General features: G+C 36.8%; 1 protein-coding gene across 3 annotated transcripts in view; it reads right to left on the bottom strand.

Moving 5' to 3' along the window:
- The window catches only part of LOC110103298 (protein ETHYLENE-INSENSITIVE 2), a 52,408-nt gene extending 25,240 nt beyond the window's left edge, over window positions 1-27,168 (bottom strand). For 2 of the 3 annotated variants that reach the window (XM_028697461.1, XM_028697460.1), the window contains exons 1-4: window positions 26,898-27,168; window positions 5,624-5,710; window positions 5,376-5,486; window positions 5,080-5,292 (exon numbers count right to left, since the gene is read on the bottom strand). In XM_028697461.1, coding sequence (XP_028553294.1) covers window positions 5,080-5,292; window positions 5,376-5,486; window positions 5,624-5,710; window positions 26,898-27,131 — 645 coding nt within the window. In that variant the 5' untranslated portion in view covers window positions 27,132-27,168. Of the gene's footprint in view, window positions 1-5,079; window positions 5,293-5,375; window positions 5,487-5,623; window positions 5,711-7,081; window positions 7,231-26,897 lie in introns of all 3 variants that reach the window. The other variant, XM_028697462.1, reaches the window with a different exon arrangement.
- Window positions 27,169-27,625: the final 457 nt, after the last annotated feature.

Genomic DNA, 27,625 nt, shown 5'->3' on the forward strand with positions numbered 1-27,625 from the left:
TCTTCGTCTCTCCGCAAGTGCCACTCCATCTGTATCCTTCTTCTCAACAGTGAAGCAACTTTAGGGTGTCGTGTCTTGGTTGATTTGGAAGCATTTGGGACAGTCTTGCAGTGGTGGACCATCGGTTTGCTAGTTCTATGCACTTTACTTATTTAACCTACAAATTCGATGCATGTGAGGAACCCGCTCTGACGGTTGTCTGAGGATAGCATATTTTTAAATTTCTTTATTTCTTTAAAATCTCCTAGCATCTTTTATTGTGTTTGTCAAGTTTTGGGTCGTTTGCTTTTATTTAATAAAGTTTGTTTTAAGTTCTACTTATTGTGTCAGTTTTCTTCTTGTGTGTCTACATCAGCAGTCAAAAGCAAAGGTAAAGCCTAGGTAAAGCGCAGTCAAAAGCGAAGGTAAAGCGCACCTAAAGCGCAGTCAAAAGCGCAGGTGACGTGGCATGTTTTTATTGGATGTCCAAACCTATTCTGCGAGTCCGGTGACCGGATGCAATAATTTGCCCATTTTTTTAGGGAATAGGCTTTGTTTAAGTCAAGCCACATAAATCTTGGTTTAGTTTGTGCAATTAAGCTTCTTTGGATTGATGACCCACTTCAATACCAGTGCCTGAAAATCACCAGATCACAGGCATACAAATTAATAGGCTTTTCAATTTCCATAATTTTATGAGGCAGTGTAGTTGAGATCAAAATATAAGGAGACAATTTCTAGGCTTTAATTGAAAAACAGAGTCATTCTCTCGGTTGGGAGACTCAGATAATTACATGCAAGAAGATGCTTCTTAATTAGGAATTATCAGCCTAACCGATATTCGATGCTTAGAGTATTTTATTATAAATGAATGATGATAGTTGGGGCTACAGCTAGCATCATCTGGGTGACTGGTATCATCTTGAAGGTACTCCTAATTGTGACAACCTCGGCTTCTTCTTATTAAGAGTTGAGTGTATTCAAGCTGTGGGAAGATGTCCTTATTTTTGTACATCATTTACAGCTTCTAATTTAGTGGAGCGGATCCTCTCCCATTTTCTACAGGCATAGGTTTTATTTAAGTCAAGCCATATAAATCTTTGTGTTCTGTATGCTATTTTGATGCTATTTTGTGGCATACGTGTTTCAATCCAGAAAGTGCTTTTGCAATGAGTTAGATGTTTCATTCTAAAAAACAGTTTAAAGGCCTATTATAGAGCATGATGACCACAAAGTTTGAGATCGAGAGGTTTGATGGTTCAAAAAATTTTGGGCTTCGGAGAACAAATGTACTTGATCTTCTTATTCAGTATAAACTTCTAAAGGCACACATGGGGCCCTCAAATATTATTAATCTATGATAATGAGTGAAGAAGATAAGGCATAAATGGATCAAACATCAATGTAGATAGTTGCGCAATTTCCAACATTCTAACACCTAGTAATGGCTGACATTAGATACCAACTTTTAGCACTCGTCTTACTGGTCACATTGTCTCCCATGCCATCAGAAGAACTACCAATCCAATTGCCCACCATTACTCGACCTCCTACATTTCTCATCAAACATCTCCCTATTCCTAATAATGATAGGTATTTGAAGCCTTTCAACCATCGATGTCTAACATCCATTTTCCTTGATCATTTGAGTTACCCTCCCATTAAAAAAATGACTAAGCCAACCATCCATCCTCACCTAACCTCCAACATTTCTTGTAGACAAGACCTATAATGTTCATCCAATGCCATCTTCCCTATCACTTAGCATCCTGTCAAGAGAATGATCGAGTCAACTACTAATAGTCGCCCAACTTCCGATGTTCTTTGCCAATCCTCACCCAACACCAACCAATGCTTGATATCTGACATCATTCAACCATCAAAGTGGGATGTTCGCCTTTCATTTCACTTAATATTCCAGCATTTCAGGAGAATGATCAAGAAAATAATCAATCATTGCCTAATTTTTGACATTACAAGTCAATCTTTATCAAATGCTTGTACATTGACCGATGTCTAACATCCATCAACCACCTATGTTTGGCACTCATCTTCCCTATTGCTTGGTATCCCCCTCTAATTAGGAGAACGATAGAGCATACCATTGACTGTCACTGGACTTCTAACATTCTAAATCTACCATCATCTGAAGCTTGCCATTGACTAACATTTGATGTTCATTAGCAATTGTCATATAAAGCATACCAATAAATTTTATCCAATGCACTTCTTCTTAATCAATCAATCTCCTCTCATATTAGGAGAATGTGATGGGAACATCAGAGCTTGGAAGGTTTATCACCGTAGAGGCCGGAGATCTACGGTCTTGATTGAGTCTTTATATTTTTAGTTTTCATATGTTGTAGGAGATTTATGTGGTGTTATTTATTTTTATTATAGTTTTACCCTCTCTTGAGGGAGCTTTTGTGTTGTTTGGTCAAGGGCCTTCTTGTCTTTTATTCCTTTCATGTTTTGGTGCCTATATATATGAAGCATTGTTCTCTTGTAAAGATGATGAATATTTGATATAAAATTTCTGCTTATATGTTTCCTCTTCTCTAGGTGAGTTGAGTTTGTGCGTGAAGTCCTTTGGAGAAAGGCAAAGAAATACCCAACAGCTTGTGAGCTCTTGGTTGATATCATCTCCCTCTCTCTCTCTCTTCTTCTCCTTCCCTAGCCATCCAATAATCCCCACCGCTGCAGCAACCTGCTACCCTCAACCCATCACCTCCTCTCTTTCTTCCATTCTGCCCGCCTCCACCTTCTCCCCAACACCCTAGACCCTTGGGCTTCTCAATCTTGTAATTAATTCACATTAATTGAGCATTTGTCTCAATTAATTGTGACCTTTGGGAACCCATAGCAGCTTTAACTTTTCTCTCTTCCCAAAGCAACCACTTTAACTTTTCCTTTTCCCAAGCCAACTAGTTCCCTTCCCAATCAAGATACACTAAATTCTCTCTTTCCAAAGAAACCACTTAAACTTTTCCTTTTCCCAAGCCAAGTACTTTCCTTCTCAAGCAAACCACATCAGCCCTCTCTCTTTCCCAAGAAACCATCTTAACCTTTTCACATCCCAAGCTGATTTCTCCAATCCAAATCCTCCTATAGCTGAAACTTTCTTTTTCTCCTCACTATTCTACCTTTCCAAGGAAACCTAACATCTACTTTTGCAATGAAGACATCAATTTATCAAAGAGTAAGTTTTTCAAGGGGAATCCAAGGAGGAAGTAGCCGTCATTTCATCAAGAACTTCATTCATCCCATTCATGAACTAAAAATCAAACCCTTCCCTTGTTCTTCTTCTAAATAAATATTAATCTTCTCATTTCATCTTTAGTAGCATTATTTCATATGTGTTGATTAATCTGCCAAGCCCAACTTAAATTTGAGTGATCGAAAACTCTAGTGACTAGCCCCTCAATTAAATATTGTACTTGTGCCAACCCATGTTAGCTAATCTAAATTGATTCACCTATTTTTAATGTTTAGCCTTTACTTGCTAGTTTCTTGCTATCACATGATCTAATAGTTCAAATTTTCTCATTGTTCTTAATGTCTTATATAGTTTATTTTGTCATATTTGATATTGTTATTTTAGCCTAAATCTCTAATTGCACGACTCATTTCATTTAGTCCTGCATCAGAATGACTGAGCAGATTGTTGAACATCACCCAACTTTCAACATTCCCTATCAACTATCATCTAGCACCTACCAAAAATTAGCCTTTATCTTCCTAATAGCCCAACCTAAGACCAAGCATTACACCTACTATCACTTGATGAAAACTCAAATAGCTCAACTCGTACTACCGTAGGAGATATCTTCCATGATTCTATCTATCACATTGTATTAATGGCTTCTTGAGCTATGGGGAACGACTTCTTTTATAATCCTTGGAAGTTCAGAATCATTTTGATTAAGCTAGACTCTATGCTTTTCTTTCCCAGAGATTTTTGTTGACCCTCATGCTATACCCAAAGGAAGAGATGAGAGAAGCAAAGTGAAAAATCCCACGTACAAACCTCATACCCGACGGATCCATGAAATCTGCCGAGACTCTGCCGCAAATCCCCGGAATCCTGTTGAAATCACGCTGGCAGCGCCGATTCATGTCGTTTCTCTGCAATTCCTGCTCAAATCCCACAGCCTCGATCGCACCCCTTGGACGCCTTTAAAAGCCGATCGAACGAAGCTCTCTTCCATCTCTATCCGATTACACACACGACTCCTCTCTCGCTGCACTGCTCTCGGCTCTCTCCCATTCGCAAATCCACAACCTCTCCTCCGATCTCCCCCTCTGGCCGACGCCTCCTCCCATCTTCCTTTCCCATCCCGTCGCTACTCCTCTACCCGACGACCCCAGCTTTTGCTTGAGCCGTTCGATCCATACAGAGAGAGAGAGAGAGAGAGAGAGAGAGAGAGAGAGAGATTGCGCCTATAGTAAACCAGAACTCAGATCATAAAGTCCTCGCAAAATGAGGGCGAAATCTCTGGGTTGTGTCTTATCTACAAACCCATCTGCCTTCCAAAATTTACCTCGGAACTTATTCCGTTAAAACTCCCCTCGCCGAATATAAAAAAGAAATCGTGCGGCGGGGAGGCCGGGGCCGAATTTTTGGAGCCCACAATTTTACATTTAAAATCTCATGTCTCCTCATAGCGATTCTCATAAGTGTGTAGAGAATTTTTTGCTTAATGTTTAGACTTTAAGTTCTCCCTATAATGCCAAGAATATTCAACCATGCAACAATTTCCATATAGTATTTCACATAGGAAATATTTTCATGAAGAAAATGGTAGGAAAATAATCATATATATAATACCACTTATTGTGTCAATGGAAGTTGATTTCAATTGCATTAGAGAGGCTACCTAAGAAGCAAATTCTCATGCATATATATAAGTTAAGCATACAAATGGGTGCATAAGAAAATGATTAGTGTCCAAATATACCATCGAAAAGTGTTTGACAACACAATTAATGATGTTCAGGAAAAATATAAAATAAAAAAAACATTTGGTTAGTACAGGAAGAAAAAAAAATCAAAACTTTACCGGCTCAGAGATAAAAGCTCCAAAAAGTAAATAAACTGACCTGTATAATGGCAGAGTGGATATAAAAATTATGAGACATTATATTTGCTCCAAGAAGAGCCATGACAGCGTACGCATTCTCCCCAGTCAATTTCGGCAAAAACTCATCTATAACTGGAACTTCTGGTTGACTAATTAATACTCCGAACACATAGAAAAGCAAAGCAAAACCTGCTATGTATACGAAAAATTCTGCTGCCTTTCCATTGTTGTCCTGACATTCAAGCCAACAATTAAAATGAATTTAATTTATTTTATAACTTATCCATGTGAAAACAACGGAAATACACAACTTACTGAGAGATTGATTAAAAATGGAAGTAGAATGGCACCAAGTATAGCAAAAAGAATGCACGAGAGTAAATCCATCCCAAATAAAAGATTGACACCTTGTGCAATACCCAATACCTATAATTTTGAATAGAAATATTATTACATGCAGTCTAATATGCTGTTGGGTTATTAATTGCAGAGTTGAGTCCGCAGAAATGTAAAAAAATGTAGAATAAAAGAATCGCATTACAATTATAATCAGCATAGCATACCATAGTAAGGTCCGAAATTATCATGGATAGTTCTGCTTGAACCCCCAAAAGCAAGCATGGCAGTGGGGTGTACTCCTCATTGCATATCTTTTTCACCCAAAAAAAAAAAAAAAACAATGCATGATAAATATTAGTTCAAGCTGCGCAAAAAAATTTGTGCCGATTGTAACATATGAAAGTAATGAAATGAGTATTTATAAAACTAAACTTGTCTGGTTGGGATAAGGTTAATGATGATGATGAATATATAAAAAAATGCCGATCGAAGAATTTAAGGGGATATCAAAAAAAAAATGATCACAACACAGGAGAATAAGCAAATGCTAAAAGCGTCTAAAAGAGCTTTAAAATAGAATTTAAAAAATGAAAATTTCAACCAACGAAAGACAGTAAGACCAATGGAGGGTGAAATAGCATCAGTTAGAACCAAGTTGTTAAGCTCTCATAATGCTTCGAAGTTCAGAGAGGAAGAAAAAACTAGAAATAGAGCATGAAAATACTTGATGGAAAGCCATGATACAAGTCGCTCTACAGTACGTTCATATCTTAAATGACATTGGCTAGACACGAGGATAAAAGAAAATTTCAAACACCAATGGTTTGTTTCTTAACGCTCAAGCAAGTTGCTATACAAGTGTGTTTCCATGATTCAAACTCCAGGTGTAACCAAAGGTTAGGGCTTTCAATTTTGCATTTCCCACATAAATCAGATTCAATGGTATGAAGGACCTTGAAAAGCAGTGAGAGTAACAAATTACTAGAGGAAACATAAGTTTCACAAGAAAACTTGCTTGGGTAGCATCATAATAAGAAGGTTCCATGGCACGCATTGCGATTGTTGATGTTGCAGTTACCCTACAATACCTTGATGACTGAATTATGACTAACTCGCACATTTGAATGCAAGTAGAGAACCTTCTGATATTGCATGTAATTAAAAAAAAAATCCAAATGACCTAATTTCATTCCCAACATATTACAAAGGAATGCAGATCACTAGAAACAATATATAAAAAAATAAATTACAACACAAAAAATTTAGTTAACAGCAAAATTTGCAAGGCAGCATGCTCTTAAGACGGATCCCTGGCACTAATTTTGGACGTTGAAATTGTCCTTTGATACCTTGGCGGCTTAATTATGACTCAAAGCTCAAACAGGAAAGAATTTTTTGATGTTGCATGCTATATTTTGACATGACCTAATTTCTCTTGGATCGCCAAGGGAAAATAGTTTAACTATTATATCAGCAATGACTGACCTATTTTATAATAACACTTTATCCAATGGAGAAGAGCCATACATGAACTATCTAATATAGGAGTAAAAATCATTCTGCCGCATACCTTGAAAGGGTTTTCCACATTTGTTAAGGAACATGAAATAATTGAATTCAGCCCCACATCAGATAATTAAAAGATATGTTAGTATAAAAAAAAGATCAGGTGGTTAACTTACAACATAGGTTTTAGCATAAAAATAAGTCAACCACTGGTAGATCATATCCAACTTAAGTCTCCTTTTAGTCTACGCTCACAATATGCATAACAAAGGGATCGACTATGGCAATTTCCCATGAATTGAGAGAGTAAAAATCATATGTTGATCTGCATGGCATGTATATAGAAGATTACAAGGCCAAAAATGGCAAGAGATAATATGTTGTTATTATAAGATAGCAAAATGAATTAGTAGATACTGTTTTTCCATATGGTTATATTGGGTGTCTGCATTATTTGAAAGAGATATTTCCTTAACATGCCCCATAAGGTGGTTTACATTGAAAACACCAAATCTTGGACCGAAGCAAGTGAAACTGTGACTTTAGTAAGGCTTTTGTAAACATGTCAAAAAGTCGATGGTAATTGGAGAAATATGAAACATATAGCAGGCCACAACAACCATCTCAGAAACAAAGTGATAATTAAGTCATCTGTGCTTCATTTTAGAGTGGAAAAAATTTTATCACATAGATAAGTGGACCTAAAGTTGTCTCATAGAAGATGTGGAGGTTTCCATAGTGTGATATGTAGTTCAATAAGGAGATCGGTGCAATCAAAAATTTGGGAGAGGGACACAAATTTTTTATCACAAAAGAAACAATGACTTCCTATATAAAAGAAACTCACAAAATACCCAAAAGAACACAAATACGATAAACCCCAACTTTATATAGTAAAATGAAAGACTTACAAACTTTGACTCTTACAAACGACGCTTACAACATAAACATAAACTCCTAAAGTTGCTTTGCCTTGAGAAGAAGGATACAGGTGGAATGAAACTTGCGGAGCGACGAAAGAGGTTAGAAGCCCGAGAAGAAAGAGGAGAAGCTGGCAAGGTTTCCTAGAGGAGAAGGAAGAGAAGTTGGACAAAGCTCGCAAGCTTTTCCAAACAACAAACCCGCAGGTTTCTTTCCAAAAATCACATCATAAACTTCCTAAAACAACCCAAAACACCTACTATTTATAGACATGAGAGGGGAATACAAACAACCCCAAAAACCCTTCATATTCTTAATTAAATAAGGGAAATGAAAAGCCAACAGTCAACTCCAGGAAATAAAGCACCAAAGCCACGGAAAAGCCCCCCAAAAGTCATAGGAAAGCAGCCCAGGCGGAACCCGAAGAGGCAGCCGTGGGAACCAAGAAGCCAAGGCATGGAAAACAGCCAACACCGGAAACCCAAAAGCCACCCATGGAAACTAATGGGATAAAGGCATATTTTTTAAAAGAAAAGAGGAGAAGAAGAGGCAAAATTAATGAGCTACTAATAAATTAATAAATGATCTAAAAACATAGCTCATAATGAGCTAACTCTTAGTTCAATAAATGAACTAAAAATCAGCTCATAATGAGCTAAATCTTAGCTCAAAAATTAATGAGAAAAATTAATGAGCTAGCAAGCTCAAGAGAAGTCAAAACTACATTTTTTTGTGTTTGATTTGCCCCCCCCCCTGTCTACATCAGACTCCTCTACTTGAGAACTCATCTCCCAATGAGTTAGCTTTTGTTTTCTTCCGAGGAGATGAAGACGGAGAATCTAGCTCTCGAATTTTTTCTTCATACCTTTTAAGAATTTCTGCTCGTTCTTTCAGAAACTGATCTTGTAAACGTTGCTTCTTCTTTATGTACCTCTCTGTACACAAATTCATCCATGATTGAAGTTTGTACAGCTCATATTGCAGAGGATTTGTTGACTTTGATGGAATCCATCTGTCCATCGAAAGAGGGTCTTCAATTTCTTCTGGCTTGCTTCCATCCTTGACTGAATCGATATTTTTGTCTTTTTCCATTTTTAAAAAAAAAAAGCTCAACAATAAACTTTGACTCAAAGAAAGTCTCAACCTAAAAAAACTCACAAGACTCACACAACAAGACTTGACTCACCAGGATTGACTTGACTCATAAGACTTACTTGACAAACCAACTTAAAAAACCTAGGACTTCCTAACTTACTCTGATATCAAATTGGTGTAATCAAAAATTTGGGAAGGGCCCCAAATTTTTTATAATAAAAAGAACACCTTTCTAAGAAATAGAAAATGTCATGAATTGCTAAAAAAGACACAAAATATGAATATTGAACTAAAAAAACAACTTTCATATTATAATAGACTATTACAAACTTGGACACAAACAAACAACACAATAAAGACAACGACTTTCCTAAAACCGCTTGCCAAATGTTGAGAAAAAGGATACAGGTGGGGTGGTCACTTGCGGAGAGAAGAAAGAGATTAGAAGCCAAGACGAAGGAGGAGAAGCTCGCAAGCTTTCCTAGAAGGAAGAAGAAGAGAAGTTGGACAAAGCTCGCAAGTTTTTCCAAGCAAACCCGCAGGTTATGGCTTCCAAAAATCACATTTTCTCACTTTCTAAAACAGCCACAAACCATCTCTATTTATAGGCATGAGAAGGAATACAAACAGCCCCAAAACATTAATTAAAAACTAATTAAATGAGAAAAATGAAAAGCCAACAGCCATTTCATTGTTTTCCCCCCAAATCTACACAGGAACCCAAGCTCCACAAGCCACAGAAAAGCTCCCAACACCCATGGGAAGCAACCCAGCCAAGGACCCGAAGAGGCAGTCGCAGGAACCAAAGAGGCCCGCACAGAACCGAGGCCCCCCCCCTTTGCCTAAATCAAACTCCCCTACTTGAAGAACTTATCTCCTGATGAGACTTGAGTTTGCTCAGAAGGCGTTGCATCAAGAGACACCAAGGCTTGAGATTGCTCACTTGACACCAAGACTCAAATGACAATATGACTCAAAACAAAACTTACATGACATCAAGACACACACGACTCATAAATCTAAGACTTCCTAACTTGCTCTGATACCAAATTGGTGCAATCAAAAATTTGGGAGAGAGACCCAAATTTTTTATCACAAAAGAAACAATGACTTCCTATATAAAAGAAACTCACAAAATACCCAAAAAAACACAAATACGATAAATCCCAACTTTAAATAGTAAAATGAAAGACTTACAAACTTTGACTCTTACAAACGACGCTTACAACAAAAACATAAACTCCTAAAGTTGCTTTGCCTTGAGAAGAAGGATACAGGTGGAATGAAACTTGCGGAGAGACGAAAGAGGTTAGAAGCCCGAGAAGAAAGAGGAGAAGCTCGCAAGCTTTCCTAGAGGAGAAGGAAGAGAAGTTGGACAAAGCTCGCAAGCTTTTCCAAAAAACAAACCCGCAGGTTTCTTTCCAAAAATCACATCATAAACTTCCTAAAACAACCCAAAACATCTACTATTTATAGACATGAGAGCGGAATACAAACAGCCCCAAAAACCCTTAATATTCTTAATTAAATAAGGGAAATGAAAAGCCAACAGTCAACTCCAGGAAACAAAGCACCAAAGCCACGGAAAAGCCCCCCAAAAGTCACGGGAAAGCAACCCAGGCGAAACCCGAAGAGGCAGCCGTGGGAACCAAGGAGCCAAGCCACGGAAAACAACCAACACTGGAAACCTAAAAGCCACCCATGGAAACTCATGGGATAAAGGAAGATTTTTAAAAGAAAAGAGGAGGAGAAGAGGCAAAATTAATGAGCTACTAATAAATTAATAAATGATATAAAAACATAACTCATAATGAGCTAACTCTTAATTCAATAAATGAACTAAAAACAAGCTCATAATGACCTAAATCTTAACTCAAAAATTAATGAGCTAGCAAGCTCAAGGGAAGTCAAAACCTTTTTTTTTTTTTGATTTGACCCCCCCCCCTTTGTCTACATTAGAGATTTACCATCCAAAAAGCTTCAACATTACCAAATGCCACCACACAATCTTCTGTCTTCGCCAATGATTAAGCAATGGAGCATTTCTACCTTGAAACCAAATAATTAGAATGGATCCAAGATAAATTATGTATGCAAATAGTAAATTATAATCATCCAAATTATTAGTTTGTTCCGCATTTAAGTCGTGAGATGAAAAGATGATGGTTGATGAAATCAAACCACAAAATATGGTATTTTTGAGTTATCATACCATGGTTTAAAATTGCGCAATATGAGGCTCGCCTTGAGGCCCGCCTTTGCGCAATTCCAGTAAAAAATGCCTCGATGCTTACGCCTCGAGTTTTTTTTATGAGACTTGCGCCTCAACTTGGTTGAGGCCCGCCTTGCCTCATTGGCATGAGGCGTATATTAAAACTTACATAAGTGTTGAAGTAAATGACCAACATTGGACTCTATAGGAGAGGAGGAAGGGGAGAGAGCAGTTCATCATAATGATGATTCAAATAAAGAACCCCTTAGTGATGACAGTGTTGATGGCTTATGAGTTCTTATGTGATATGTCATTGCTATTTGTTTTTCGAAATTGGAATTATATGTTAATGAAAAGAATACTGATATTTGAGAAAGATAGAATTTTGAGTTGAACTATATTTCATGTTGTCTTATTATTGGGATATTTTGATTTCACTTCATATCTTATGCTTTTTTATGTTTAATATTATTCACTCATTAGTATATAAAAAAATTTTTATTTTATGTTTACGCAATCTTTTAATTTTGAGGCTTACGCCTCAAAACGCCTTGAGGCTTACGCCTCGACTCACGAATGAAAAACGCCTCAAAAATCGAATACGCAATTTTAAACATTGTATCATACTAATTACTTTATTGTTGTCTAACGCAACTGAGTGGAAACTAGCATGAATTAGGTGAGTTTGTTTACTTTACAAGCAATGTTTGGTTGTGTGAGTGACAAACATTGCATGCCTATTGGATTTAATAAAAATATCACTACAACAATATAAAAGATGTGCTAATTGGTGTAATAGCTTCTTTTGTGACCTTCCACTTAAAATCACTCAAGTAAAGAGGCCGGGCAGTTATAATGGCTTCAACACCAAAGAAGTGAAGAGCTCTAAGATCCTTGATGGAAAAACAATGGCCATAACATCAATCACTTGTTTGACAATGGATTGAGAGGTTGATGTTATCAATAAATCATTGGCATAGAATATAGATTAAAACATAAATAATAAACGATTTGTTAGCTTAGATGACTGATGATGGATCAGATAAGGATTTGATGAATCCAAGGCATAACATGAATGCCTTAAGTGATTTGATCAAGCACAGGATAATTTTTAAGGCCATAAAGAGAGCGACAAAATCAACACATGTTGAGGCTCAAATGCATCAACAAAACTCAACGATCACGACATAAAACTTCATCGTAGAGAAGGCCATGAAGGAACACATTATCAACTACTAATTCAAGAATCGATCATTATTAAAAGATAGCAATGCTTAAGGCCTTTGTATGGTCACAGGATTAATAATTGGGTTAATATTTCAGTCTATGATACACCGACACTCTGCTTAAAGAGGGTATGCAGTGTCGGACACGGACATGTGTTTGACACTGCATGGACACGTGTCCGACACGGCATTGGAGTATCGCAATTTTAAAAATTAAAATTAAAATCGGACACGCGTGTCCGACACGTGTCCGGTTATTAAATAATAAAATCGTCTGATTCGTTCTATTTAGCCTTTTCCACGAAAAAAAGCCCTATTTTTCCGATCCATGAAAGAAATCTTCTAGGGCGGACCGAGTGAGCTCGCAGCCGACGCCAAACGGAGCCTGCTGCTTTTGCCTCCCGTTCCTTTGTCATTTCTGCTCGAGCCGAGCTCGTCTTTCCCATTCTTCTGCCAAGCCGATTTCTACGGTCAGCCGAGAAAAAGTTAACAATCAACGCCAAACAGAGCACCTGCTGCACGCAAGAGAACCAAGACATGTAAGTTGATTTCGTCATTTCTTCTCTTCATTATTGGAAAAAGCTATTGTACATGCTCGGTACCACTAGGTACATGCTCGGTACCGCTAAGTACATGTTCGGTACGGCTCATTACTTGCTCGGTACCGCTAGGTACATGCTCGGTACCACTCAGTACATGCTCGGTATTGCTCGGTACATGCTCGGTACCGCTAGATACATGCTCAGTATCGCTCGATACATGCTCGGTATCGCTCGATACATGCTCGGTATCGCTCGGTATCTTTCCATACAAACAACTTATGAACTTTAAAAACAAAGAGAACATGTTCCGGGAGAGCTGCCCCGGGAAACTCCCGCAGGGGCGCTGCCCCTTGACCCCTCTACCTGACCGGGCAGGTTGAACCCCGCCAGGGGGCAGCGGCCCCTTGGACCCCCCGGCAGATCGGTATATTATTGTATTCATGTTGTCTTATTAATGGGATATTTTGATTTTACTTCATATCAATTTAACTTGATGTATTCCTATGTATGATTGGTTTGTTACACCGATGTATTTTTAAGCAAAATGAACTCTGCTGCTGGCGGGAGTGAATTAGGTGAAGGTTCAAAAGAGCCATCTGTAGAAATTGATAAGCCGTTATGGATTCATATTACAAAGTTAGGAAAAACGTTTGAAGGAGGAGGGAATGTATCATTCAAATGCAATTATTGTGATGGCACCTACAAATGATCTTATTCTATGGTGAAGGCACATCTACTTAAGATTTCTATGCATGGAATTAAAATGTGTCTTAAGATTACTACGTCACAGTTGATTGAATTGAACAGAAAAGTTGATGAAGTTGAATCTAGGATCAAAAGAACACTCTCTAAAGAGATACATTTGTCATCTACTCATTGCACATCCCACACTTCTTCCTCATCTGTGAGTTGATCAAGCTTTATCATTTAGAAGTGAATGATACGAAACAAAAAAAAAGAAAAGGAGTTGCCAATAGTCCTTTAGAGAAGGCTTTTAATTTGCAGCAGCGAGAGGAATTGGATGGTGAAATAGTAATGATATTTTTTTCATCAGGACTTCCTTTCAACCTTGCAAATAATCCTCATTATAAAAATGCATTCATTTTTGCATGTAACAACAATCTTGCAGGATATGTTCCACCTGGCTACAATGCATTAAGATTGAAATTATTGAAAAGGGAAAGAGCACATATTGAGATATTGCTTGAACCAACAAAATGAGTGTGGAAAGAAAAAGGTGTTAGTTTGGTGTGTGGTGGTTTGACAAATCCTCAAAGAAGACCCTTTATTAATTTCATGGCTATTACAGGGAATAACCCAATTTTTATTAAAGATGTGAATTGTGAAAGAGAATACAAGGATAAATATTTCATTGCCAATTTGATTAAAGATGTGATAGTCATGATTGGGCCTTTAAATATTGTGCAGGTTATTACAAATAATGCACTGGTGTGTAGAGCTGCAGGATTATTGGTGGAGCAAACTTATTCATATATATTTTGGACACCCTGTGTTGTGCACACTTTAAATCTTGATCTAAAAAATGTGCAGCAAAAATACAGAGGCTAATGAAATCATCAATGTTGAATGTCATTAAATAACAGTGATTGCAGATGATGTTGTTCTGATCATAAATTTTATTATGAACTATTCGATGAGACTTTCAATGTTTAATGATTTCACCCACTTGAGAATGTTAGCTGTTGCTGAAATTCGTTTTGTCTCTGTAATAATCATGTTGAGAAGATTCAAACAAATTAAAAATGCTCTTCAATCTATGGTGATTAGTGAGAGATGGCCTTGCTATTGAGAAGATGATGTTGGGAAGACAATGTATGTTAAAGAAAAAGTCTTTAGATGATTTGTGGTGGGATAATGTAGACTACATTTTGATTTTTACTGATCCAATTTATGATATGTTGAGAGAGGTTGACACAGATAAATCATGCCTACATTTGATTTATGAGATGTGGAACTCTATGTTAGCAAAAGTGAAAGAAATTATATACAGACATGAAAGAAAGTCACATGAAGAAGACTCAAAATTTTTGGTGTGTTGTCTATACCATTCTTGAAGATAGTTGGAGCAAAAGCAACACACATTTGCATTGTTTGGATCATTCATTAAATCCAAGGTACATTTATATTCATCTTTTAAATTAATTTAAATTTCTTGATAAATGAATATATAATTTTATATGTTTTGTATGATTTGAAGGTATTCAAGCAAAGAATGGCTTCAAGAAGACCCTCAACATGTCTCACCATAAAAAGATTTAAAAATTTCAAATATGAGAAAGATATGACTGAAAAGATATTTCCCAAATGATGAGAGAAGAAAAATTAATATAGAACTTGATAAATTCTTTGTATATTTAGAGGATTTTGATTATCAAGAATCTTTCGTTGATAGATGGATGATATATCAAAAAATGTGGTGGTTGATTCATGGAGCTTCAGCACCACTTCTTCAAACAATAACAATAAATCTTCTTGGTCAAATATCATCCTCTTCCTGTTGTGAGAGAAATTGGAGTACATACTCATTCAATTAATGAAGAGGAATAAAATAACTCCACAACGTGCTAAATATTTAGTTTATGTACATACAAATCTTCGTCTTCTATCAAGGAAAATCTCACTTTATATGACAGGTGATAATAAGATGTGGGATGTTGCTGGAGGTGGGTTCGAGTGCCTTGATGATATGGGATTATTGGAGGTTGCAAATCTTTCTCTAGATGAACCAGAGTTGGAAGCAATGATATTCAATAATGATGATATAGAAGGTCAAAGACCAACCTCTGAATCTAATTCTATCATTCCCTCTATTGAGTAGTTGGACCTTCATGTTGTACTAAATGATTTTTTGCTTATATTTGTGTGGTTGTACTAAACATTTTTATATTATATGCTAAACAAGTTATCATGAAATTGATTTATTATTGATTGTCATTTTTAATATAACGTCACCTTAATTTTTATATATTATATTAAAAAATTATTATGTCGTGTCCACGCCACACCCATGTCCTATATTTTTAAAAAATGCCATGTCCTGTGTCCGTGTCGTGTCGTGTCGTGTCAGTGTCGCAGTGACCGTGTCGGTGCATCATAGGTTTCAGTATAATCTTTCTAGAGAATTGATGAAAGCCTTTGACTACTAAGATATAGCAATCAATATTACCATCATGAATATGTATTATGTGAAACCACCATTTGCATCCAATAATACTATGATGAAGTTTGCATAGAACAAGATTCCAATTATTTTGAATGTGGGATTACATATCATCATACCTGGCATCTCTACATTTGAAGGTTTTTTTTTTAGGGTGAGAGGGACAAAAGCGATTGGTAGAGGATATTTTGTGGTAGTGTATGAGAACTTTGCAAGATGTTATAAACCTTCATATCATGAGGTGAGAGTATTTATGGTATAATGAGAGAAGGAATCACACCATGGCGATGTCTCATGAGCTATGATGCACAAACATAGACACCGCAACACGGATACAACAAGACACGGACACGGGACACGCCAATTATTGAAAATATAGGACAGGACACGGTTTGGACACGGTATTATAGTTTTTTATATTTTAAAAATAGTGTATAAAAATTAAATAAGTATAATTTTAAAAATAATTTGAAAATAATACGTTATTTAACTAGTTTGAGCTTAAAATGATTAGTATTAGGATGTCGAGAGTCAGACGTCGATGCAGTTTATCAATCATCGAGAGAGGAGATGAAAATACCTTCATTGCCAAAGAGAAATGAAAATGAGAATATTCGATGAATGGGTATTAAGTGGAGACGTTGATTTGGTGTTGTGGATAGGAAAAAAGAAATTTTGTTTAAATCCCGGCATCCCGCCTAATACAAGAAATTATTTTTTAAAAAAATTCATAAAATATTTAAGATACATGTGCCAACCCCACGTAGTGGGATAAAGGCTTGATGTTGCTGTGTCGGACATGCGTGTCTAATTTTTATTTAATATTTTTTTAATCAGACACATTTTCGACGTGTCTGACACGTGTCGGACGAGTGTCATGTCGGACACTGCACGCCTCTTTGAGGAGAAGTGTCGGTGCATCATAGCTCATGAGAATCTGAAGCCAAAATAGTCAAGGGGATCGTCAAGTGGTGAAGAATTTATGGCATGCAAAATGTCGAGTGGAGAGTTATGAGACATGGGGGTAGATTAACTTGATATGGATGTGAAGTGAATGGCAAGTTCATTGGTACAGATTCAGAAATGGTTGCATTTTATTCATGAATCATTGGACAGCATGTTATAAAAAAATGTGGCAGGATTAGTGGGATTTAAGGTGGTATTTGGGGCATGAGAATATTGTGGATTTGGTGGGATATAAAAAATGACTGTAATAATGGGGTAATGGCAGCCCATTTAGAAAGAACGAAATTATTTATTTTTTCATTATCATGGAAAGTGGACAAAGAGGGAGAATGTGGTTCCGCAAAGTTCGCATGCCAAAAGAAAAGGGTTTGCTTATTTGTAGAATTGAAACAAATCTAAGCATTGTGAAGAGTAACAAAGAAAAATGCATAGCTTTGACTGTCAATTGAGTTTGTATTAGGTGTGTAGATTTAACCATGGATAAATAGACACCCTAAGCTTTTTAGTTTTAGATAGTTTATTATTTTATGAAAAAGGTACTCAATCGGAGATTCGATGTCAAGAATGGATCTAGGTAAATGATTAATGAAGTAGACCACAACAAACAAAAATATAAAAGGTTTGAAATTGCAAACTCAAGTATTGAGGCATCTTTATCGTGAGACGAGGCGTATGACTCAATAATTTTGAGGTGCAAGCCTCAAAATTAAACCATTAAAAGGCAATTGGGAGTAATCCTCCTAATGACTCTAATAAGTAACATCATAAAAATTTGAGCTTGACTTGCTCCTAATAAAACAATAAAGAGTAATCTAAAAATGTTAGAGTAATATCATAAATAATGACAAAAAGTTTAAGCTAAACAAGCAAACATGTCTTAAAATAAATTAGTTATGACTTAGGACTCATAATTTAAAAGCCTCTCCCACTCCCATAACTTAAATTATCATTATTAGAATCATCATTGTAGTTGATTGTTTTCTTGCAATCACCCCCCTCATCATCACATATATCAATAATTCAATATCCTCTCAATCTTCCTCATCATTCTAAATCTCAATCATTTTTCTCTTCAATATTCAATGAAATCAATAAGAATATTATTAAAAACAATGACAATATTTATTTTATATAATTTCTATTACATGAAATTTGAGACTTTCTTTTTTATTGCATGTCGAATTTTGGTTTTCTTATTCCTTTCTCCATCAAAAAAGCCAACATTAAAATATTCTTATTGTAATTCAAAATGCTACTTCCGCTTTGGCTGTTAAATTTTAAAAAAATCAAAAGTAAAAAATCAACACCTTCTAAACCCTTAAATATTTGAGGTGTACCCTTCTTTCTCTCATTATGAGGTGTAGACACAAAGCGCCATCATGGGCAGATCCCCATTGTCTTGAGGGGGGGCAAATGCCCCCTCAAAATTTTTTTTTTAAAATTTTAGAGGGGATAATTTGAAATATTTTGGATATTTTGGGTATTTTGCCCCCTCTCAAAAAATTTTTTTTGCACTCATTTTATCAATCATAAGCATCTTTACCCATCCCCCACAAAAAAAAAATTTTTTTTGCCCACCCTGAAAAAAGAAGCTGGATCTGCCCCTGAGCGCCATGCAAGTGCCCCACCCTAAGATGTACCTCAAGGCGCACATCAAATTACGTAATTTTAATCATTGCATAAAACCAAATAGAGATGGGTAAAGGAGCACCATGAAGGTGAACCCTGTTTCAATGTGTCGATGATGGTGCTTAGAAAAAGCAATGTGTTGAGGCGCGTCTAGAGTGAAGGGAGTTATACCAAGACATTCACATATATTTTTCAAATCTTGATATTTCGTGCTACCATCTTTGTAAATTAGTCAGTGAGAGATTACATAATTCATCAACCATATATTTGAATTTGAGAAATTTGAAATAAACAAAAGATTTGTATGTCATGAAAAACAACCAAGAACATTTTCTAAAACAATAAACTAAGAGGATAAAATAATATATTCCATTTATAAAATGAATTAGACTGACGACATAAATTGGAATATGCCAAATATAATGGATAGGGACTTAATAGTCTAGAGACACCAAAAGGTAACATTTGACTTTTTATTGACATGAATCAAACTGGAGATTGAGTCAATTTTCATGGAGTTTATTATAAGACATGACACAATTTAAGAAGTTTGATGAAGGTTGACCAAGACAATCCAGCCAGTGATTGAGAGTTCTTTTGACACTGACACAAGGTTGCCTATTAGGTCTCCCTAATGCTTGACCACTTATATATGTTATTCTTGCTCCACTCTCATGTGAGAGGTGCCCTTGAGGTTATATCCCTAATACAAAAAGAAGAATATTCAAACTCAATTATCATATAATATGATTCGCAAAATTAACATACATAGATCAAATTTTGTTCCATGATACGGGCACATACGACATTCACAAGTAAAAAGGACTTCAAAGAAGTAAAGAGTTAAGATTTGTCATTGTGTAATTTGAACGCATGGTACCAACACCAATGGCAATGTCATTATGACCTGTGTAAGGCTCATGAATAGGGCTGCAAGCGAACCAAAGGTTTGACGAGCTAATTGTTGTTCGGTTCGATTAAAGCTCGTTTGTGATTGTTTAATTAACTAAACAAACAAACTTGAACAATAATTTAAATACTCGATTCTTAAATAAACAAACTTGAACACTAATGCGTTCGGCTCATTTATGTTCGCAAACGACATCATTTGAAGTTCGTGAACAAGCTCGACATTAAGCTCGATAAGAAGCTCGATTCATGTTCGATTTTGAACTCGTGACTAAGCTCAATAAAAATAATTAATATTTGACTATAAAATTAATAAATATAAATAATCATTGCCTTTGTTACATAGACAATTATTTTTATTATAAATGTGTTTGTTCATAGATATGTTTTCATGAACGTGTTTGTTTGATAGTTAAAAAAATTTTGTTAAATATGTTCGCGAACAAGCTCGATAAGCACTAAACGAACGAACATGAACTGAACATGAACCGAACATGAACACTCATTAATTTAAATGAACCAAACATGAACACAAACAATAAAGCTCGAACAAACATGAACCAAACTTGAACAAGCTGATATTAAATGAACACGAACATGAACACTCACATACTCGGCTTGGCTCGGTTCGTTTGCAGCCCTACTCATGAAGAAAGAGCCCATTCAAGTCAAATGTGATATGATGAGAAGCTTTGCAATCAATGATCAAGTTCAGTTGCGTGTCATTATTGTTGGTGGTAGTGTGATTGACTTTAGGAGGAATCAGAAGTTCCATTAAGCTCTTTTTCATGTAGCATTCACTTGCATTATATCCATGCTTGTCACAAAATTGGGATTCTTATTTTGACACTCTTGTAATAAGTTTGTGTTAGACCGGTCCGCACGGGACCAACATTTCGCAAACAGACGCGGGATCTCCGCCTCCTGCGGAGATAAGGCGGCCCGACCGCCCAAGCTGAGCTTTTTAGGAAGCTTTTTTGAGGGTTTTGAGAGGGAAATTTTAATGTAGGGACTGTTTAGGGATTTCCTTTTGATTTCTATGCATTAAATAGTTAGTTTTACTAGGGTTAGGGCATCTTGAATTTGGTTGAAATTTGAGATATCTTAGATTTTAGGTTTCCTTTGGGCTCTAGCCACGTCTAGAGATTTGGGAGAGATCGATCCTCCGCTCGAATAGAGGATCAAGTGTATCTTGCTATTTTCCGTTTCGCTTTCATCAAGTAATACAAATTATCTACTATTTTTTGTAATTTTGTGTGGATTTTGTGGAGAAAGCTCACTGCTTTTCGAAGATTGATAGAAAATATGTCACGACCCGGCCCGGTTAGCTCGCAAGTGTGAGGCGGGAACAGAGATCGGACATGAAGAAACTAAAAGGGACATTTCGTGACAATTAATATAATTCCAAAATAAAGCATCAATATCAAGAAAGAGCCACTAAGATTTTCAAACATAAACTTTTTCTTTCCAAGATCACCAATCATAAGTGTTTAGCCTTTAAGATTACAAAAGATATAAAAGGATCCACATGTATAAACTTTTTCTTTTCTCATTCTATTTCTAATCCTTCACTACAAAACACCAAAACACAAAAGAACCTGCCGCCCGTCGTCTCCCTACGACGGTAAATTCGCGGTGGTTGATTGGTCATTTACCCCTTCCTAGCTCCTGAAAAGTATTCCCACAACTAGGGTGAGTCTTACACTCAATAGGTGAGAATGGAAATTCAATTAAACATAAAATCAATGAAAGAAAACTTTAACATACATTGGGAAAATATATTTAGCAAAAGATTCATCAATCTAAAACAAGTTGTGCTCAAAGGAAAGCATACCTTTACCTCAACTTTCAAATGCATATTCCTTTCATAACCTTTTCCTTTCTTTCTTTTTAAAACCATGCCTCAAGGGATAATCTCATTTGCATGTAACATGTGTATGAAACATTCATAATAGCTTATTATGCATATAACTATATCACCCGTCTCAGGAGTATCACTTGTACTGATCAGGTACATATAAATTGGTCATTTCCTTTTCTATGCAATTCAATGAAATAAAAGTTGTCTAACATTTAAAAGAAAATCCATTCCACCTACCTCAATCCGTGTGCCACAAGGCGATACTTCAAAAGTCCTCACGCCCCTTTTTCTCTTACGAAATTCAACTCTACAAGTGGCAAACATAAGGTATAGATATAAGTTTTCTCCCTCATACCCCTAAAAAAAAACCCTAGGTTTCAAAAACCCATATTTTCATAAAAGTAACTCACATTAGGATTTTAAAACACCACCTTACCTTTCTCTAAGCTTAACCCGAAGAAAACTCTCATCTTAACAAAACCCTAATTTTACAAAACACAATTTATTCTTATAAAACTTAAATCAAATTCCATAATTATCTTCTAAGAATCATTAGGAAACATCTTTGTGAATGTTCTTTGAAAGAAAACCATTTTTGAGTGAAACCCTAACTTCCAAAAATTCATATTTTTAAGAAATCAACTCACATTAGGGTTTAGAAACTTCCTTTAATCATTCTCTAAACTTTTCTCAAAGAAAAACCAAGTTTTCTCAAAACCCTAAAAATCTTCTCATCCAAAAATCTTGAGAATAAGAGGGAAAAACCTAGTTCTATTGCATACCTTTGCTTTCCCTTAGTCTCCCCTACGATTTTCCTTAAGTTTGGCCGCCGGAAACCTCCGCCGGAGACGCCGCCGAAGAACCCGTCGCCGCTCCTACCCGCGCCTCATGCTACTTGGTTCCGCTCGATTTGGTCGTGACAAGCGAATGGGAGAAGAGGGAAGGATTTCGGTTTAGTATAAAGGGAGAAATGGGAAAGGCCAAATGACATAATTACCCTCACTTAAACAATTTCGGCCTTCATAAGGCCTAGGGGTAACCTTGGCATTTCTATCCTTCCGAAAATTGTAACTCTCAAAATACTCAAAATACGATATATGTTCTATACATCAAAACGATCAGAATTTTACGCTCTATTTTCTAAAATTATTCCCGTAGAAATCCGACAACCTCGAGTTTTTCACTTAAATATCGCCGCGGCGCTTTGAAAAGCGTGCGAAGCCTAAAACGATGTTTTGCGGGTTTTACAAAATACTTGAGATCTTCAAGTGTTTCCTATCAAATTGGCATCAGAGCACGTCGATCGAAGGGGAACCAATGGCCGGAAGGAAAGTGAAAATTTTGGAGGGAGAACTTGGGCAACTCAAAGAAAATTTTGAGGAAAAGATTACTTATTTTCAAAGTCAGATTACATCCGTCAATGAAAAGATGGAGGAAAAGTTCACAATGGTGGAAGACTTGTTGAAGAAATAGCTTTAAGCCAAAACCAAACCGGTGACATCAAAAACAACGGAAACTACTGGCGGCCATGGAAGAGATGGGAACCCTAACACGTCTAAGGGAAGGGAAAAGCCAGAAGTGGAGATCCTGGAGGGAGAAGACGGAATGCCTCCTCTAAAACCACTTTATAGGGAGGAGATGAGCATTGGCTACCAAGAAGGGGTGCTGAATTTGTAAGGCGAGGAGATGATTTCGATCGCCGGGTGCTGATTTTGAAAGAAGAATAGGGGATTTTGATGAATGGTTTGGGTATGATCGTCGGAGGGAAGATCGTGACAATTGGGGAGAACCTCCGCTTTGAGGAATGGGAGGTTATGGAGGATTTACGGGAAATGATATGACCCGAGGGTGAGGAAACTGAAGATGCCAATCTTAGAGGGGGAGGATGCACACGGGTGGATCTACAAGGTAAAAAGATATTTCATCGTCAATGGGCTGACAGAGGAGGAGAGATTGACGGCGGCAGGCAAATGTTTAGAAGGGAAGGCTTTGTCTTGGTATCAATGGAGGGACATGCGACGACCCATACGAAGTTTGAGAGAGTTCAAGGATTGCTTAGTAGAATGTTTCCGAAATGACAGGGGAGGAGACTTCTACGAGCAGTTCTTTGTCTTGACACAGAAGGGTTAAGTGACGGAGTACTGGGACAGATTCGAGTGCCTTGCTAGCCGATTGGACCGTCTTTCTAAAACAGTGCTAGAGTGAAACTTCATGAAGGAATTGACACCAGACATCCGAGCAGCGGTTAGAGTAATAAGGCCTCGTGGCTTGAAAGAGGCTATGGAGCTAGCTCAATTGGTAGAAGATCAGAAGCACCTGGAGGGAGAGACGGGAGGCGGCATCTCAGGAGACTCGTACAGGATGACCACCACTTTATTGAAATCCAAGGAGCCAACACCGAATACTTTTCGAGGGACTTTGAAGGAAAAGACTGCAGGAGGAAGACCTGGGGATAACTTCAAGAAGCTCACAGAAACAGAATTACAGGAGAAGAGGGCAAAGGAGCTTTGTTTCAGATGTGATGAGAGGTATACGCCGGGGCACAGGTGTAAGGACCGAACTCTACAGGTTCTTACCACTTTGCGTACAAGGTGGATCTTTGAGAGGGGAGTATTGTTAGACCAGTCCACTGGACTTGTCCAGTCGATTCGTACGGGACAGGCATTTTGCAAACCGACACGGGATCTCCGCCTCCTGCGGAGATCAGGCGGCCCGACCACCCAAGCGGAGCTTTTTAGGAAGTTTTTTTGAGGGTTTTGAGAGGGAAATTTGAATGTAGGGACTGATTAGGGATTTCCTTTTGATTTATATGCATTAAATAGTTGGTTTTGCTAGGGTTAGGGCATCTTGAATTTGGCTAAAATTTGAGATCTCTTAGATTTTAGGTTTCCTTTGGGCTCTAGCTATGTCTAGAGATTTGGGAGAGATTAATCCTCCTCTCGAATAGAGGATCAAGTGTATCTTTCTATTTTCTGTTTCGCTTTCATCAAGTAATACAAATTATCTACTGTTTTTTGTGATTTTGTGTGGATTTTGTGGAGAAAGCTCACTTTTTTTCGAAGATTGATAGAAAATACTTGAGATCTTCAAGTGTTTCCTATCAGCTTGATGCGTCAAGTTGATGATGATGTGTTGGAATTAAAACTTCTAGATTTGTTGTAATTTGGTCTTTTCTTTTGTATGAAATTAATTCTAATCGAAACGAGTTCACCTTAGCGAGCACGTCTTTTAAGAAACATATACAACCAACTTTTCATGGAGAGCTTTGAACGACATCGGCTACCCACTTGCACGAATGACTCAATTATTTTCTATAAATTTTGGCCTTATGTCATTTAGATAGTGGACAATGAGATCATTTCTTGCAGAACAACCCCAATAAGAGCCTTTCTATTAGGAATAATTCTAAGTGTTTGAAGGAATTTAGTGAAGCAATTTTCCTCACGAGTTCTTAAAGATAAGTTCTCTTTAAAAAAAAGCACAAAACCATGAGCAATTCTCGTATAACCTAATGAGTTTGTCCCATAAAACAGAAGAAAACAGCATGGAGTTTCTCTTTTTTAGCACACACAATTGAATGCTCAAAAAGAAATTCGCAAATCTTTTTTTTTGGTAGTGGAATTTCTAAAATACAATGGAGCTGCATACATATATAGTTATAGAAGTCCTCTTTAGGAAGTACATGTCAATATAGTTATATAGCTATCCATATATCACATCATTTAACACACATCACGAGATGATGTAGATGAGGCTAAGTAGGCTGATGGCAGTTCAAATAAATCGGTGAGCATGGAGTGAAGCAAAAGCTAGTTTTGTTGAACCCAATGGATGTGTTTTGGACTATGGATTTCAGCTCCATCTTGAGTGATAATGGGGGACCTGGATTTTCCAAGAGGGTCAATTGTTTGGAGTGAGTTTCAATGGTAACTAGGCAGGGTTAATGAACACAAGTTGCGATTGTTCTGAGGATTAAAGGAAAGCAATCAGATTAACAACTTTTTCAACTATGGTGTATAAAAAAAGTCATAGAGGAGGATCTGTTCGTTGGATTTTATAGGGCTTCAATACCATAACAAATGTCTTGAGTACATCATCTTCATTGAGAGAATCAAAATCATATGCAGCTTTACATAGCATGCATGAAAAAGATTATAAGGCCAAGAACGGCAAGTGTTAATGTGGTGTAATAATAATATAGCAATACAGATCAGAATAGATTGATTTGTCACCTATTTATGGTGAGCACTCTGCACTGATTGAAAGAGATATTTCCTTAATAAAGCGATATCATAATTGATGGTCGAGATCAAGAGGTTCATTCAATTTATGGATCTTAGACCTTTGTGGCCTTCAACCATAATTGAATAAGGCTCAAGAGTAAGTGATTCCATGCTGGCTCCATATTAATTACTGGCCGCTTGTTCCATAGCACTTCCTGGTGTTAAAAACCTCCATTCAATGAGATCAGTGTACAGAGCTATCATATTAGTAGGAGATATGTTAAGGAATATTAGAGTACTGGGTTCAATTCAACACCAGATACTGAAAAAAAAAAGGATAGAAATACTAAGGCCATCATTAAAGGCTTAAGGTTTGGATTGGAAAATTCATTTGCCCACCAAATTGTCATGTCCAACTTTAAACCCCCATTGTTTCACACTCCCTAACAATGTTGGACATAAATATTGAATATCGTAATTAGAAATGTACAAAAGAAATCACTCCAACATACAATGAAATATTGGAAAATGGAGTCACTCAACTTGCTTGACATTGGAAAAAAAAAGCTCTGGGATACAACCTAGGAGAAGGAAGGTTTTCTGAAACCAAAGCTAACTTGATTAGTTCAAGCCATCTAAATGTACTTTGATACTACTTTTTTATGTCAATAAGAACCATTTAAGGACCAAGGTTACCAATATATTAGTTGCCACATATTCAACCAACGGCTTAAGCCAATGGATGAAGAAAAACCATTGATTCATTTAATATCAATAACCACATTTTTAATTATTCAATGTGGCTAAGCACAATACTTTCACATGCTAATGTCCCTTTGGTCAAATCAATAGGCCCTAAAATTCTTGGAGAAATGTGATCATTAATGAAGACATTGATAGATGTGATCCTGATAAATACATAGATTTTTATTTTCCTAAAAGAAAATGTAGTGTGTGCAATGTGCATATTTGAAATAACAAATATGAATCAAACAAAAAGGGTGGGTATCATATCCACTTCAGCATTCATTGGTCCACATATGCTGTAATAAAATAAAATAAAAAGGTTCTAGGTACTTTTAAGTGTGCATTTCTCATTGGGTTTTACCTTTACTATTTATATTAGCAAAGAAGCACATGGAAGACCCTTCAGGTTTATGAAGAGATGACGCACTAATAAATGCAATATAACATCCTGAGTGAGGAAAAGATGGTTATAGAAAATACCTCCGCAAGATTCTTACGTGTAACCATGACAATACCAGTTGAAAGGAACTGACACAGAATAGCAATGCAATTGAAAATAAGCACCGTCAACACAATTTCAAACCCAAAACGGGCCCCTCCCTCAACAGCAACCAACCATTTTCCAAGATCAATGTATGTCATAGATACTAAGATTGCAGGTCCAAGAGATGGAAAAATATGAGTTGTCGCACCTCCAAAACCTCCAATAGCCATGGCTAATTCTGGAATCAATTTATTATTTAGCAATAAACAGGCAGAAGATAGTCACAGCACTGCTGTTCAACGGAACTTATTTCAGAATCAATCTGAAAAAATTTCTGGCATTTCTGTATCTCCGCTTGCAACTCTAATAATAGCAGTTAAAACGGCGAACTAAACACTAATTCACCACTGGGATACATTGCAGATCACTCTGAACACCGAAAGCCTCTTCCTTTCCACTGAAATTAATAACATACATGAAGGTGCTCAGGATAATGGTCCCATTGCAAAAAGTTTCTACCATCGAAGTCTGAATAAGCTAATCCAAATGACATGAACACAAAAGATACGGTAATTAGGTGTTAGAAGCCCTTAACCAATCCTGATTTCCATGCTATGAAACATCCCACACATTATGGTATGAAGTTTAATAAGGAAGATCTGAATCCAGTTCCAAGTGCCGCAATCCAGTAAAGTTATGCACCAAAAAGTGACTGGTTCAATAA

The sequence above is a fragment of the Dendrobium catenatum genome, unplaced genomic scaffold, assembly GCF_001605985.2.
Source record: "Dendrobium catenatum unplaced genomic scaffold, ASM160598v2 fragScaff_scaffold_938, whole genome shotgun sequence".
Lineage (NCBI taxonomy): Eukaryota > Viridiplantae > Streptophyta > Magnoliopsida > Asparagales > Orchidaceae > Dendrobium > Dendrobium catenatum.